General features: G+C 39.0%; 1 protein-coding gene across 4 annotated transcripts in view; it reads left to right on the forward strand.

The window, feature by feature from the left end:
* LOC125047489 (cyclic AMP-dependent transcription factor ATF-6 alpha-like) overlaps positions 1 to 12,683 on the forward strand; it is a 44,230-nt gene extending 31,547 nt beyond the window's left edge. For 2 of the 4 annotated variants that reach the window (XM_047645717.1, XM_047645716.1), the window contains exons 2-15: positions 2,720 to 2,833; positions 3,399 to 3,457; positions 4,029 to 4,146; positions 4,339 to 4,445; positions 5,398 to 5,511; positions 5,783 to 5,984; positions 6,137 to 6,286; positions 7,017 to 7,150; positions 8,075 to 8,200; positions 8,446 to 8,586; positions 8,695 to 8,843; positions 9,759 to 9,971; positions 10,134 to 10,394; positions 10,504 to 12,683. In XM_047645717.1, coding sequence (XP_047501673.1) covers positions 2,720 to 2,833; positions 3,399 to 3,457; positions 4,029 to 4,146; positions 4,339 to 4,445; positions 5,398 to 5,511; positions 5,783 to 5,984; positions 6,137 to 6,286; positions 7,017 to 7,150; positions 8,075 to 8,200; positions 8,446 to 8,586; positions 8,695 to 8,843; positions 9,759 to 9,971; positions 10,134 to 10,394; positions 10,504 to 10,933 — 2,318 coding nt within the window. In that variant the 3' untranslated portion in view covers positions 10,934 to 12,683. The remainder of the gene's footprint in view (positions 1 to 2,719; positions 2,834 to 3,398; positions 3,458 to 4,028; positions 4,147 to 4,338; positions 4,446 to 5,397; positions 5,512 to 5,782; positions 5,985 to 6,136; positions 6,287 to 7,016; positions 7,151 to 8,074; positions 8,201 to 8,445; positions 8,587 to 8,694; positions 8,844 to 9,758; positions 9,972 to 10,133; positions 10,395 to 10,503) is intronic. The other 2 variants (XM_047645719.1, XM_047645718.1) reach the window with 1 other exon arrangement.
* Positions 12,684 to 15,000: the final 2,317 nt, after the last annotated feature.

Below are 15,000 nucleotides of genomic sequence, written 5' to 3' on the forward strand. Positions count from 1 at the left end.
ATGCGTGTGTGTCTGTTTGTCTTAGTGTTCGTGTGTACATTTGTATATGTACGCCAAGGGGTTAGAGAGGGGAAAGGGGGAGGGAAGCCTTCAGTAACTCAGTATATCGGCGTTCGGACGGGCGCGGTGTTCGAATGCTTGAGCTTTGTACTTGAAAAAATAAACGAATAAATGAATATTCGAAGATCACGTATAACGATCCATATTTTTGATCTATAAGTTGTGCGAATTAAATTTCTCTTCTCTCTCTCTCTCTCTCTCTCTCTCTCTCTCTCTCTCTCTCTCTCTCTCTCTCTCTCTCTCTCTCTCTCTCTCTCTCTTTCTCTTTCCTTCTTTCTTTTTCTTTTTTTTCTTTTCTATCTCCTCTTTCTCTTTCTCCTTTGCAAGAGCGTGTGTGACTGGGTAGGGTGCTGCATGCTGTGGAACTATTTTTTTTCTTCTTATTTCAGTAATCGTTGTTTAACAGATGACACGAAAGTTTAAATTGATTTTATTTTTCGTATTGATATTTGGATTATGTTTCGGCTTCAGTGAACTCCACGCTTCGTTGGATTAAAATCTGATCCGTTGTGACTATTTTGGGACCTTTTTAGACGCATTCGATTAGCTTTCGTCGGATGGGATGGAAGCGTGTGATTCGTGTATCTTTACCCTCATTCTTCTTCCTCTTTGTTTTCGTCTTTAGCTTCTTCCTTCTCCTGCTACTTACTACGTCCTCTTCCTGCGCATCGTCTTCCTCCTCCTCCTCCTCCTCCTCCTCCTCCGTTTTATACAATCAGCAAAATATCATGCTAAGTCACGTAGGCGATACATGCGATATGCATGTATATATAAAAAAAAAAAAATAGTTTATAATGAATAAGTAAAATTGTATACGCCACAACGCGGTAATATCATTCTTTTCACTTTTCATATTTTTGGTTGTCTATCAAATTGGTTTTTAAAGTTTGTGTGTACTTTCGTGATCGTTTTCGAAATGAGGGGATTGTCGAGGGAAGAGCATCGGGGGCCTTTGTTGGACTCAATTGGTTTCAATTGCAAGGAGAGGGAAGATTGGGGGGCGTTGGGAGGGAGATGGAAGGGTGGACTTTGATGAATGACGTGAGAGGGGGACTGAAGATGCTGGAGTGATTGGTAGCTGTTTCTCTTTCTCTTTTTTTTTTTTTTCTTTCTTTCTTTCTTTCTCTTTCTCTCTCGTTCTTTATCTCTCTCTCTCTCTCTCTCTCTCTCTCTCTCTCTCTCTCTCTCTTTCTCTCTCTCTCTCTCTCTCTCTCTCTCTCTCTCTCTCTCTCTCTCTCTCTCTCTCTCTCTCTCTCTCTCTCTCTCTCTCTCTCTCTCTCTCTCTCTCTCTCTCTCTCTCTCTCTCTCTCTCTCTCTCTCTCTCTTTCTCTCTCTCTCTCTCTTTATCTCTCTCTCTCTCTCTCTCTCTCTCTCTCTCTCTCTCTCTCTCTCTCTCTCTCTCTCTCTTTATCTCTCTCTCTCTCTCTCTCTCTCTCTCTCTCTCTCTCTCTCTCTCTCTCTTTATCTCTCTCTCTCTTTATCTCTCTCTCTCTCTCTCTCTCTCTCTCTCTCTCTCTCTCTCTCTCTCTCTCTCTCTCTCTCTCTCTCTCTCTCTCTTTTTGCTCTCTCACTCTCTATTTTAAATTCAGCGTTGCTAATCTTTGTGTTGGCCTTGCGTGCAGTTATTTATTCATGTAATATATGTTTATATATATCGCGTGTGTGCGCGCGTGCATACGTGTGCGTTTGAAGGAAATGTTGGGAAAATATAAGCAATGCAGAATATGAAATGAGAGAGAGAAAGAGAGACAGAGATGTATTTGTACATTAGAACATATTTTTAATGGTATGACCTGATCGTACGCCTTTCCCATTTGCCTAACGCTGAGGTAACATAAGACTCAAAGCATATAATCCGCTGCATCACAAAGCATTGCATATATTTTTGCGAAGAATAGATATGCAACATCGATGCGCAGTAATACACCCACAAGGATACGGAGTCAATACAGGAAACGTGCGGAAAAGTTTCATGCCTGGGCCCGTCATGGCGATGGCGGAGGCGCGTCATGCATCTCGGATGTTCACGTGTTTAGTTATTTAACGGGGGACTTTTCTATTTTCAAGGTTGCGTGTGGTTGGGCCCGTCTCGTCTTTGCAATGGTGTCTGTTTGACTGTTGTTGTTATTTATATGTTTCTGTTTCTAATTTAGTTTTCTGTTTTCATTTTATTTTTTTATTTTTATATTTGTTGTTGTTGTTCTTATTATTATTACTATTATTATTATTATTATTATTATTATTATTATTATTATTATTATTATTCCTTTTCTTTTGTGTGTGTGTGTGTGTCTGTGAGAGAGAGAGAGAGAGAGAGAGAGAGAGAGAGAGAGAGAGAGAGAGAGAGAGAGAGAGAGAGAGAGAGAGAGAGACAGACAGACAGACAGATTGACACAGACAGACAGACAGACAAAGACAGACAGACAGACAAAGAAAGTAGGCCTTATGTGTCAAATATTAGAATTGCTACATAGGAAAATGGAAGATGATAACTCGCCAGAAATTTTCACAAGTGTATGCAACTACAATAATTTCTGTCAGGATGAATATACGAGCACTTTAATTTCATGATTCACTCTCTACATAAAAGTAAAAAGAAATTATAAAAACGAAACATAATAATGCAAATTAAACAAAACACATTTTCTATCTTGTTCAGAAGCCACTATGACATCACAAAACATCCCCCAGGCAATTGGGGGGGGAGGGGATACCGAAAGTACAGTGGAGGACCTCTTGTCACAAATAGACTTTGCATCGTGGCCTCTCCCAGGTTAATCCACCGTTTCATGTGTGTGTGTGTGGGTTACATTTCCACAGGGGATGTTGGTCGTCGTTTTGAGTGGTGGTGGTGGTGATGCTGTGTTGAGTGACGTGCTTTCAAAATGGCATTGATTTTTGTCCTGTGGTTGGGTTGTGTATTTTTTGGTTTGATTTGGGTTGGGTGCACTTTTATTTTTTCACCCTATCTCTATCTATCTATCTATCTATCTATCTATCTATCTTCTCAGTCTTTCTTTCTCTTCCTTCTTATGCACCTTTCCCAGTATGATTTTGCTCTGTGACATTTTGCACTGTATTTCTCAGTATGTAAAACTTTTTTCAATCCACAAATGAGAATTAATACTCTCACAATGCAAAGATGTAATTGACATTTCAGCAGTTAACTCTTATGAATTCATTAGACACCAATCTGAACTGATTATTGAAATGGCTGTTGTATATTTTGCTTTCCATGTACATTTGAAGTGCAATACATGATTATAGTAACATTCTGAATATTTTGCCAGAGTATAATTTATTACAGTATTTGCTTGAACTTTTTTTCTGATTTACAGATGTGTCGGAATCGAGCAGTGATGACGACCTTATTCACAAACTGTCACATGACCTTGAGGTAAGATTGCCAAAACTGTTGATATAGTGATTTCTAAACACCTATTGTGTGATCTTGGAAGTGCCCTTTCACATTACTGATTGTTAAAAGTAGGTCACTAAAAGAAAACAATGACTCATGCTTATATATAGAATCCCACATTCGCAGATAGAAATAGAATTGTTGGTTTCCAGAACACAAGTAAGAGTTAAAGGGTAAAGATGCATGTTTGAGACTGTGTTCAGCGGGGACATTAAACAGACTTAGAAGCCCTGTTTTGGTGTAATGTCTACAGTTATAGACTTTTAACCAGCATACACTTTATCATTGGGAAAATATTCTTTATCTTAGAGCTTAATCTAGAAACCAGAATGGCTTTGAATAGAATAAAAAGATATATAGTCTTAAAACACAATAGTGGCCGTGAGACACAAATTCACTCTACTTGCATTAAGATAGGGTGATATTTATAGTTATTGTATTAATTTTAAAAACTAAGAAATAAAACAAATCTAGCTAGTGACTACTGTATTCTCTTGTATATTGTATAAAGGATGTGGATCTAGAAAAAATATTTAATTCCTTCTTTCAGCTTCCTCTTGCTCTTGATGACTTTGAGCCAGTCTCCTCATGGTCGTCGCACAGTCCTGGAGACATATTCCAGACGTTCACTAACCAAGATAGTGTATCCTCCGCCCTCAAGTCAGAGAGTACGTAATCTGGAGCTCAATTTTTTTTATTATTTAATTTTGTGGTATTTTACTATTTACTTTTTACTTTTATTTCCCATAATACTAAAGGATGTGTGTGTGTGTGTGCATTTTCCTTTTCTTTTTGCCCAATATATTCAGTAATTTTCATGACACAAATATTTATTCATTGGATTTGTGTCTCCCTTTCAGATGACTTTTCAGCAGAGGAACTGACTCAAGCACTGTATCCAAATTTGGTAGCTGGACAAGAAGCAGAACATGAAACCATTTCATCAGTACTCATTGAAGATAAAATTGTAAGTAGATACTGCAGCTTATGGTGATTTTCTTTTTGTTTCTATTGTGATATTTTATGTTAATTGCAGTCTAGTATTACAGACATGACACAATCCACTGTATTTACTGCAGTGAATAATATGTCAGCATGAATGTTACTTCACAAATTCATTCTCTGTAGCATGCTTGAGAATATGGCTTTTCTTTTCTGATGATGTCTGTGATTATTGGTTTTAAATTGTTCATAAAGAACTGGATTTGTTGCTTGCACTTTATTTTTAGATATACTTAAAAAAAAAAGATAGTGCAGATAATTTAGGAATTCAGTCCCATTAGAATAACCAGAATCCATTTGCAGCAAAGATGATAATTAATGAAACCATACTAGGCTCAGCAAGGTACCCAAGAAAGATTTCCTTTTCTTCTCCTGCTTTAGTGACTAATGCAGTACATCAAGTTATAAGAATGAAGTTTGAGTTTCATGATTATCCCTTTGCACTGGACTATGAACAGTGACCTTTTTGTGAGATAAGTTTGTTAACATTGCTATAACTTACTCTCCCTTGCTTAACCATTTTCTGTAACAATAACATGAAAGGTCTCTCATAACTACTAAAGAATGTGTTCTTAATGTAAATATGTTCATCAGCAGTAAGGACTACTGTTAAATGAAAGCCTTCATGTACCCAGATGCATTACAGGATACCCAATAGCTAGTAGGATTATGGCAAGCCTCTCTGTCATATTAAACAGAATATTAGATTTGCAAGTTATATGATGTTTAGTTACTAGGAGTTAAACCTCCCCTCCCCCCCTCATCCAAACAAAATATGCCTGCATTGTATATTCATGGAATCAACTAGGAAAATATAATTTGTTTAACTCATTAAGGTTTGATATCATATTTATCTATAGTTTGTGCTTTTATGTTGTTATGGCGATGCTTTTTCTAATAAGACCTTTTTTAAACAGATAAAGAAGGAGCCATCTTCACCACAGCATTTCCTACAGATGCCACCGTCCCCTGATGATAGTCATGACATCTGGGAACTGCTCTGTGGTCCTGATATTAAACCCAATGTCAAGGTGAGTTCCTGGTTCTTTGAGGTGTGGGATTCCTCGGATAAATATCGTTTTATGGATCTATTCATATGAAAGATATGTTTGTAGGCTGGATCATTTGAACATGGATGATATTTTGATACCTGAATGTGATATAATGATAAAATGAGGTTTCCTTTGTATTACTACATATCAGACCACCTTTAGAATAGCTGTCTTACATTCTTTCTAAACCTCCATTTTTATACAGGAAAATAACCCTGTATATAAAACCATTGTTTATTATAATCATCAGGCTCTGGACACCCCACCTGTAACCCCACCACAAAGTGAAGGATCGCCCCCTCATAGTCCCCAGCCTCTCTCGCCTGCAGGACCAACGGCAACCACAGTAGTCCTCTCCCCTCCTCACCAGCACCAGAAGCAAGGCACAAATGGCATGACAGCAAATCACATAACGCAACCCATCAAAGTTGTTACCATAACAACGAGAAATGGTGAGTGACGGTGTTCTGGTCCTTGTTGCTGTGATTGTAGGGTTTTCTTTTCTGTTTTGATTTTTTTTTTTTTTTTTTTCTCCCAATATTATATATATGTAGATTAGATTTTTAAAGATGATATCTATATCTTTTGTTCTGTTTTCATGCAGGCACAACTAATCAAGGGGCAACCAAAGGGGGCCGCATTACCAAAACCATGAAAATTCAACCCAAAATTGTGACCACAAGTACAACACAACCTCAGGTTATTAGCATAGTAAATTCCTCTTCAGGACCAAAGTTGACGCTGCCAAAAACAGGTGAGTTTCGTGTGGAAGTTCTTCATTTTTAGAATATTTAAGCATCAGGTGTGTGTGTGTGTGTGTGTGTGTGTGTGTGTGTGTGTGTGTGTGTGTGTGTGTGTGTGTGTGTGTGTGTGTGTGTGTGTGTGTACGTATTTGTGTGTGTGTGCGTATTTGTGTGTGTGTACGTATTTGTGTGTGTGTGTGTGTATGTGCGTGTGTGTACATATGTGAATGCTTGAGCGTGAGTGAGCAAGTTAGGAAGTGTGTGCATATGCATGCATCCATGAGAGAGAGAGAGAGTGTGAGTGAGGTGTCTGTGTGTGTGTGGGGGGGGGGTGCATGCCATAAACATTTGTAATGTAAAGGCTGTCTAGATTTTTATAAATTATGATCTTATGGCATCATTTAGTAGAGTGAAGTATTTACCAATGTCATGATTAGCATGGTTTAAAACTTTTGTACAGTTTCTTTAAATTTTCATGAAATAGGCCAGTACTTTAGTTTAAGAAATGACCCTTTACACCATTGTCAAGTAAGAGTGATCTTGAATGGTTATTTAGTTATTACTAATACTGTGACCTTGAACTAACCAAATTTTTTTCATTCTGCCTTTCTTTTTCTTTCATTCTTTCTCTCTTCCTTTGTTTTTTTATCCTTACTCTTTCTTCTTTCTTACCCATTTGCCTTGTTTATGTATCCCGTAGAGAATTCATGCAAACCTATCTGAAATATTCACTCCAAACAGTTGGGACAAGGACCATAAGCACGGGGGGAAGCACAAGGGTTGTCCAGCTGAAACCTCCTCCTCAAGTGCAGTCTAGAGTAACTACTGCCACACCTACAATTCCTAGCCCAGTACCATCCATCCTTACATCACAGGTATGCATTGTCTACTCCCTTTGAATCGTGTAGCTGTATATGTGTAAACACTCAGATACTCCTCAGTTTGTTGTGGGTTTTGTTGTGATAAACCTATTGTACATTGAAAATATCACAAGTCAAAAGTGTCTGTAACACATCTCTTCTACACCTAATGTACCTAACATTATGTTTAGGCTAATTTACCTTAAACGTGCTCCTTCAGCTAGTACAGTACCTATTTTACTATAAAGGAGAAGTGTTGTACAAAAGTAAAGAATATTGTACCATGTATTGCAAAGCTAGAGGATGTTAAAATCAGATAAGATAAATGAATGGATTAAAATAGTGTTCTGTTTTCTCGGGAAACCTTTTTTTAGAGAGAGGCAAACAGAGACAGGCAGAGAAAGAGAGAGAAAATGAGCAAACAAAAAAAACAAGCTAATAATCATTGTATGATGGACTACTAATAGTAACTTATAGTATATCGCTGAGGCGATACACAAGAATATTCTCAAATCTTCCTCCAATTACTTTAAAGATCTAGAAGTGGTTAATTAGCCTTCTATTTTACATAATTCCTTAACCTTTTATTGTGCATAACTCCTTAATGCTAGTGGTTTTACCCCCACCCCCATCCCACCCTTCCATATGGGCAGCAGATTCTGTGTTAAGAACAAACAAAGCATACTTGCCATTCTCGCAATTTGCAGGAACATTTACCAGCAGGGCCAGTTATAAGAAAGCATGCACTATTATTAGGTTAAGTTTAGCCCTGTAGCTAAATTTGTTTTGTCCCTCATATCATATTTTAACAGGTAATATGGGATGCATCATTCTTAAACTGTACAGAAATTTATGTAAAACTTACTGTGAGTACAGAATGGTTAATTTTATTACCCTAATTACTATTGCTATTTCAAACATATTCCTTTTCCTCTATAGATAACCAACCAGCCCACAGTTATTGGCACTCAGTCATCTGTAGTGCCCCCAGCAGCCCCTACCACACCCCTGGCACCACTCGCTCCTGCCCTTGCTCCGGGCATGAAGCACGGCAACGTTCCAGATGTACGTGTGATATAAATTAAGCCTTTTGTTTGTTTCTTTCTGTCACTTTTTTTTATTTCATCCAGTTTGTAATCATTATTATTTTTATCAGTTTCTTTTATAAGATGATTTTTATTTTAATTCTAATTATTATTAGTTTCATTATTGTTGGTTTTACTATTATTTTATTATTAAGATTATTTTTCTTTCATTCTTTTTCTATAGATAATCATATAGTGTATCATGTGTATCATTTGTTTTTACAGCTGAAGGCACTGAAAAGACAACAGAGAATGATAAAAAACAGAGAATCCGCCAGTCTATCTCGTAAGAAGAAGAAAGAATACGTCACAGCACTTGAAGGAAACATTACTGATCTACAAAATGAAAATAAAAGATTGAAAGAGGTACATAGAAATTGTAGACAAATTTGTTTGTAGTCTTTGTGTGAATGGTTAGAAAATTATGCCCTTTTGTGTTTGTTACGGTAGTTCACTGTTCTATTTTTGTTGCAGGACAATATCCGCTTGCAACAAAAAGTATCATCACTGGAGTCTGAATGTGCATCATTGCGGCATGCATTGGGTCGCAGCCCAAGCAGGAAAACCACCACTGCGCTGTTTGCCATTATTTTCCTCTTATCTCTGAACCTAGGTCCTTTGACGTAAGTACTCGACAAAGTCTGATTTGTTTTTAAGTGTGGTTCTCTATTGTAATTATCATGGTTCTTGTAAAGATTTTTTTTCTTTTTCTTTTTCTTTTTCTTTTTCTTATAAGTACAGATAGTAGTTTCTTCTTGTAAAAAAACTGTGATTCCTCCTACACGGATGTGTGGATGTTGTGAGAGAGAGAGAGAGAGAGTGTGTGTGTGTGTGTGTGTGTGTGTGTGTGTGTGTGTGTGTGTGTGTGTGTGTGTGTGTGTGTGTGTGTGTGTGTGCGCGTGCGTGAGAGAGAGACAGAGAGAGAGACAGAGAGAGAGACAGAGAGAGAGACAGAGAGAGAGACAGAGAGAGAGACAGAGAGAGAGACAGAGAGAGAGACAGAGAGAGAGACAGAGAGAGAGACAGAGAGAGAGACAGAGACAGAGACAGAGACAGAGACAGAGACAGAGACAGAGACAGAGACAGAGACAGAGACAGAGACAGAGACAGACAGAGACAGAGACAGAGACAGAGACAGAGACAGAGACAGAGACAGAGACAGAGACAGAGACAGAGACGAGAGAGAGAGAGAGAGAGAGAGAGAGAGAGAGAGAGAGAGAGAGAGAGAGAGAGAGAGAGAGAGAGAGAAAGAAAGAAAGAAAGAAAGAAAGAAAGAAAGAAAGAAAGAAAGAAAGAAAGAAAGAAAGGAGAGAGAGAGAGAGAGAGAGAGAGAGAGAGAGAGAGAGAGAGAGAGAGAGAGAGAGAGAGAGAGAGAGAGAGAGAGAGAGAGAGAGAGAGAGAGAGAGAGAGAGAGAGAGAGAGAGAGAGAGTGTGTGTGTGTGTGTGTGTGTGTGAGTTGAGTGAGAATATATACCTCTGTAATAATTCTTACCTAAATAGTGATCAGATAATTCTAAGCACAAACCTTCCTCTAACAGGGGAATTTTCTTAAGCAATGAATCAAGATTGTCATCTCTCAAGAGAATGATGCAAGGTGTGGAACCCTCATCTCTAGGCACAGGCTTCAAGCACCGCTCACTACTCTGGGCTGATGAAAAACAGGCTTCGGCAGAGGAAGGCACAATTCCAAACTTGAACACCAACACCTCGTCTATGTGTCCCATGTATATCAATGCAACAGAAAGTTTGAGGTAAGCTAGAAGACTCCTTTGGTCATATTTTCCTTTTAGTCCTTAGGGTTGTCTTATGTGCTGTTTCAAGAGGAAGGCAATATGAGTTAGACTATTTTTACAATTCTGAATTTTGTCCATATTCAAATTCAAATTGTCATAGATAATGTACGGTCATTTTAGGCTGGAGACTGAATTACGAGGCTGGTTTGAGAACAAGATGGACAAGAAGAAAAACAGCAACCAGAGACCCCTGTTGTCACATCCCAAGACGAGGGAAGGAAGGAACCGGCTGAAACAGCACAAAAACGTGGGAGAACCAAGCCAGAAACTCAGCAAGCAAGTTGGCAATGAGGTCTGGAATGCCTTAGTCCCTCCCCAGCAACCTTCCAACAAACCAGCACCACTTTACCATTATGTTCATTATGTTGAGCCATCTACTAGGTAAGTTCATTTCTTTTGAAGGTAAGCATGTTGGCTTGATAATGTGTTCCTTTGCTGATTCTTTGCTAATAACAAGGTTTTACCATGCATTTTGTTTTTCTATTCTCAGCACTGAAGAGGACACCTCGGTCATGGCTACTGTCCCTCGTCTAACATCATTCCTTGAGGCTATCCAGAGGCGTGATGATACATACTATGTTGTGTCCTTCTCTCCTGACCACCTCCTCGTCCCCGCAACAGCACGGAATGACTCAGCCCGCCCCAGAATGTCCCTGCTAATGCCAACACCCCAGTCTATGAATGACTCTCTGGCTCCCCCTCCCAATAATGTGGCTCTGATGCAGATCGACTGTGAAGTCATGCACACACGTCTAGTCCATGTAGCACAGGAGCTGGTGCCACCCTACTTGCGCACTGACAGGAGCAATACATCACGGACATCATCAGAAGAAGCCACAACAGCCACTCCCAGGGAGAGACGAAACTCTCGGTCCAGGCCAAGACACACCCTGACAAAGCCCGCTTTCCCACACAAATAGACGAATCGAGTGCACAATTAAGACATTAAAAAAAGAGAGTTATTGAACTCATAAAATCATTTGTCGTGATAGTGGAATTGAATTTTTGTCCTTTTTGCTATTTATTGTCATGTCTGTTTTTCTACTTTTTTATCTTTTTCTTTTTAAGTATGACCAGTTTTGGTGCTTTAATTATCTGCTTCAGAATTATATTTTTATTTATTAATATTGACAGCTGTACAAAATTATTTTATAGAGACTCCTCGAAATATATAATTGTTGTTCTTAATTAATAATGATATATTGATATTGACATGTATATCCAAGAGCCCAGTGATGTGAAAATGTAGACTAAGGATGTTACAGTGCTTTTACAAGAATATTATTTGGACCCAAGTGAGTTAATCTCAATCATTCCATGATCTCATACAACTGTTCTTCATTCCTTTATTTTATATTATTTTTTTGTCTATTTCTTCCCTATTTCATGTGGAAATAAACATAAGAGTAATCAATGAAAGAATCGGATATTGTACTGTGCTACCCTCAAGAGACAAGCATCAAAAGAAGGCAACCCAGCAATTCACAAGACATTGTAAGAGAAGACTTAGGATATACATTAGGATGTGCTCAATTAAAAGGTGTTGAGTTCTTTGTACATAAATTAAAGGAATGCCCTTTTTATGAGGATTTTGTGTGCTGGTGTAGGGTTCAAGTCTAGGTTGTTTGATAGGGTATAGTACAAGATGCATATTGTGGTTCCTGTTTTATATTTCAAAGTTAAAAGTTCCGTGACTTATCAATTTATATACATGTGTATTCAAGCATACACATGTATACTGTTTACATGTATATTGTATTATAGAACATCCCAGATTTTAATCATATGTGAAGGAAATACACATTAGTTATCAAGAATTAAGTATAGGAAGAGGTTTGTAGTTATTAAACCACATGGTTATGTAGATGCCTGGTCAAAAAGTACAGTTTCATTTCCAATGTAAATATGTATTTATTAGTTTTATTTCAAGATGTCGTATGTCTAGTTTACTTTTGATATGGCTGTGATTTTTTTGTTGTTGTTGTTCACTTATGAATGTTAAGTGTTGTGGAAGTATATTATGTTAAACAAGCGAATTGACTTGTTAGACTTGCATCATTTCATCTTTTCCGTGCAATAATTTTGGTCCAGTGAAGTTTTGAAGCCAAACTTTTCTGTGTATATAGAGTAAATATGGTTGTAAATTTGGTGTTGACTTCAGAACATCAAAGAGTTTTCTCTTTCTAAAGTTGAAAGCAATTATTCCTTTATTTTTTTTTAAGCTAGTCAAAATTGGTCTACGTAACCAATATTGGTTCATAATTGTTCACTACGAATATTTCCTTTTTAGTTAGGAATAGCCTTGTAAATTTGGATATATATTTTTTCTGCAAAATTGATGTCCTTATCTCCAGTATTGATAATATGAATCATTATTTTCTGATTTTGGGTAATTATTGTGTAGGTACCATGAAGTTTACCCTTAGTTTCCACAGTGTGTAAATTTTCACATAAGAATACCAATGTTATTTTTATTATTGATAGATGCCCGAGTCTATTAGGTTTAGTTAATGGTGCCAGAATGATTTAGATATAAATTATTATACATTACTATTTAGAAATGTATTGATAGGATAAGAATATTCAGTGATAAGTGACCAATGTGTGTCAGTCTAATGCTTTTGCACTTTTATAATTTTCATTCATGTATGAATAAAAAGAAGAGTATAACTAAGAGTATCAATTGTACCAACCTGCTGAACCAATATTTGTTGATGAAGTCTTGTAGTTACTTAATATGATATCCAAATTCTTTAACGAGGGTTATTAAAGAATATAAGAAATGGTATTAATCTGTGAGAGGTGAATCTCAAAATATATTGTTTAAAAGGAGAACCCCCCCCAATCCTTTGCCCGTTGTTGTCGTGGGGGGGCTTAGGAGACGAAGACTGAGACCCAATGATGGGGAACTCCTCAACCTTGGGACTCAGCCATCGACTCAACTAATTTTGCATAGTCTTTTTTTCCCACTCATACTTTTCGTTTCAGTTTCTTCACCAATCCCTTCTACTATCCACCTCCTAAGGTGTGAGAGCCGTGCTGAAAGGATGAAAGGCTGACTTTATGTCAGTCCTGAACAGCCTGAGGGAACCATGGGCACAGTATTCCCCTGCCATACCTGGCCCTTACCCCTCAAGGGGACCCTGAGGGGTGGACTATTTTTTTCCCCAACATACTCCACGCTTATCATGGCCAATAATGAAGACATAACCCCACTCTTAGGGGCAATGAGGCTTGCCCCTTTATCAAATAGCCCCAATCCCAGCTCTCCTTTGACCACGGCTCCGAACACTGCAACAACTCCCCCATCATCAATGCATACTAGTACAGTATCAACCCTAATCAACAACCAACCCCCAGGAGACATTTCTACTCTCCCAACATGCTCAACTTCAACACCTTTACTTCCACAACCTCCTACATCAACCACCCCATCTCCTCTTATTACTACCTTACAACCTTATTGCCCACCTCCCCATAACACTATCCCCCTCAACACTACTCCCTCCTCCACACGTCCAGCTCTACAAGAATCCTAAATACTCTATTTAGCCCAGCCAAATGGGACCGATTTTTCGTGATCCCTCCCACAGCTCCCTACTCTTAAAACACCCTCCTCTTCCAACAATGCCTCCAAAAACAAGTAGGCAAAGTCTCTTTCCGTAGCCGACCCGACCACTCCCGTCTCGTCACAGTAACAACTGAAAACCAAGCTATAGCATTAACAAAACTAACTGATCTATGTGGTAATCCCATCCCTACAGAACCTCATCCAACCCTCAATACTTGCACCGGAACTGTCTCTATCTCCCCAACAGATTGCCCAATCTATGGCAAAGAATGGTCAGATTGTGGAGAGGACTTACTCGCTTGTCTCACAGACAATGATGCAACATATGTACAATGCTACTCCATTCCTCCCAGAGAAAATCGTAAGAAATCCATCAACATTGCCAAAATTACTTACCGTAGACATGACCTTCCCTTTAATGTTTACATAAGTGGGGAATCCCTACCTGTCCGACCATACCAACCTCCTCCTCGTCAGTGCCAAAATTGTTGGCGTTTAGGACACCCAGCCAAACACTGTCATTCCGCAGCCAGATGCCCGCTATGTGCCCAACCTGGCCATACTCGATCAAACTGCTCTGCACAATCACGCACATGTGCAAACTGTGGCGGCCCCCATTATGTATTTTTAAAGGCTGCCCCACCTACAAATTTGAGTCTGAGGTAGCAACTCTCAGATTCAGACTTGGACTCACTCTACGTGAAGCCAGACAGGAAGCACGTCGACGAGGCTTTTCTCTTACCCCCTACTCCAGTAATGTCGCTCACTCTGCCAATCCCCCTACCTCCCAAGCTCCTACACCCTCTCCTAAACCCAACCCCCCTCCATCTAACTTCCCCTCTTCTACCTCCTACCTTCCCCAGTCAAATTCTTTTGCCATCCTAAACCCAGACACTCCAATCTCTACCCAATCAAATTCTTTTGCAATCCTAAATCCAGACATCCCAATCTTCAAATTCTACAACTCCCGCTCCCTCCACACTCAAAGTGACTGCCGATATCCATCCTCCTCCTACTCATATTCTCCCTACACCCAATCCTACTACCCCATCCCAACAAAACCCATTCCCCCTGACTCCAGCCCCACCTATATTAACCCTCCCACTATCCCCTCTATCCCTTCCACTCCCTCCTGGATACACACGTGAAACCCTCATGTCACAAGTACCCTCTTCCCCAGACCCTCTACCTCCCGACACCCCTCCTGATACAACACCACCTCCCCAACCTCATTCTTTATCCCACCCTCTAGCACCTTCCCCTTCAAATTCTCCAACACGCACTGCAATCTTTGCCAGTAAATCAAGGAAAGTATAACTATCCTTCATTGGAACATTCGCGGTTTCCGAATGTTCCTCTTTCAGTCCCACATATTCTATTGTCATGCCCACGTCCTCCCTACATAGACATCCCAAC

Source organism: Penaeus chinensis, chromosome 41 (assembly GCF_019202785.1).
Source record: "Penaeus chinensis breed Huanghai No. 1 chromosome 41, ASM1920278v2, whole genome shotgun sequence".
NCBI classification, from domain to species: domain Eukaryota; kingdom Metazoa; phylum Arthropoda; class Malacostraca; order Decapoda; family Penaeidae; genus Penaeus; species Penaeus chinensis.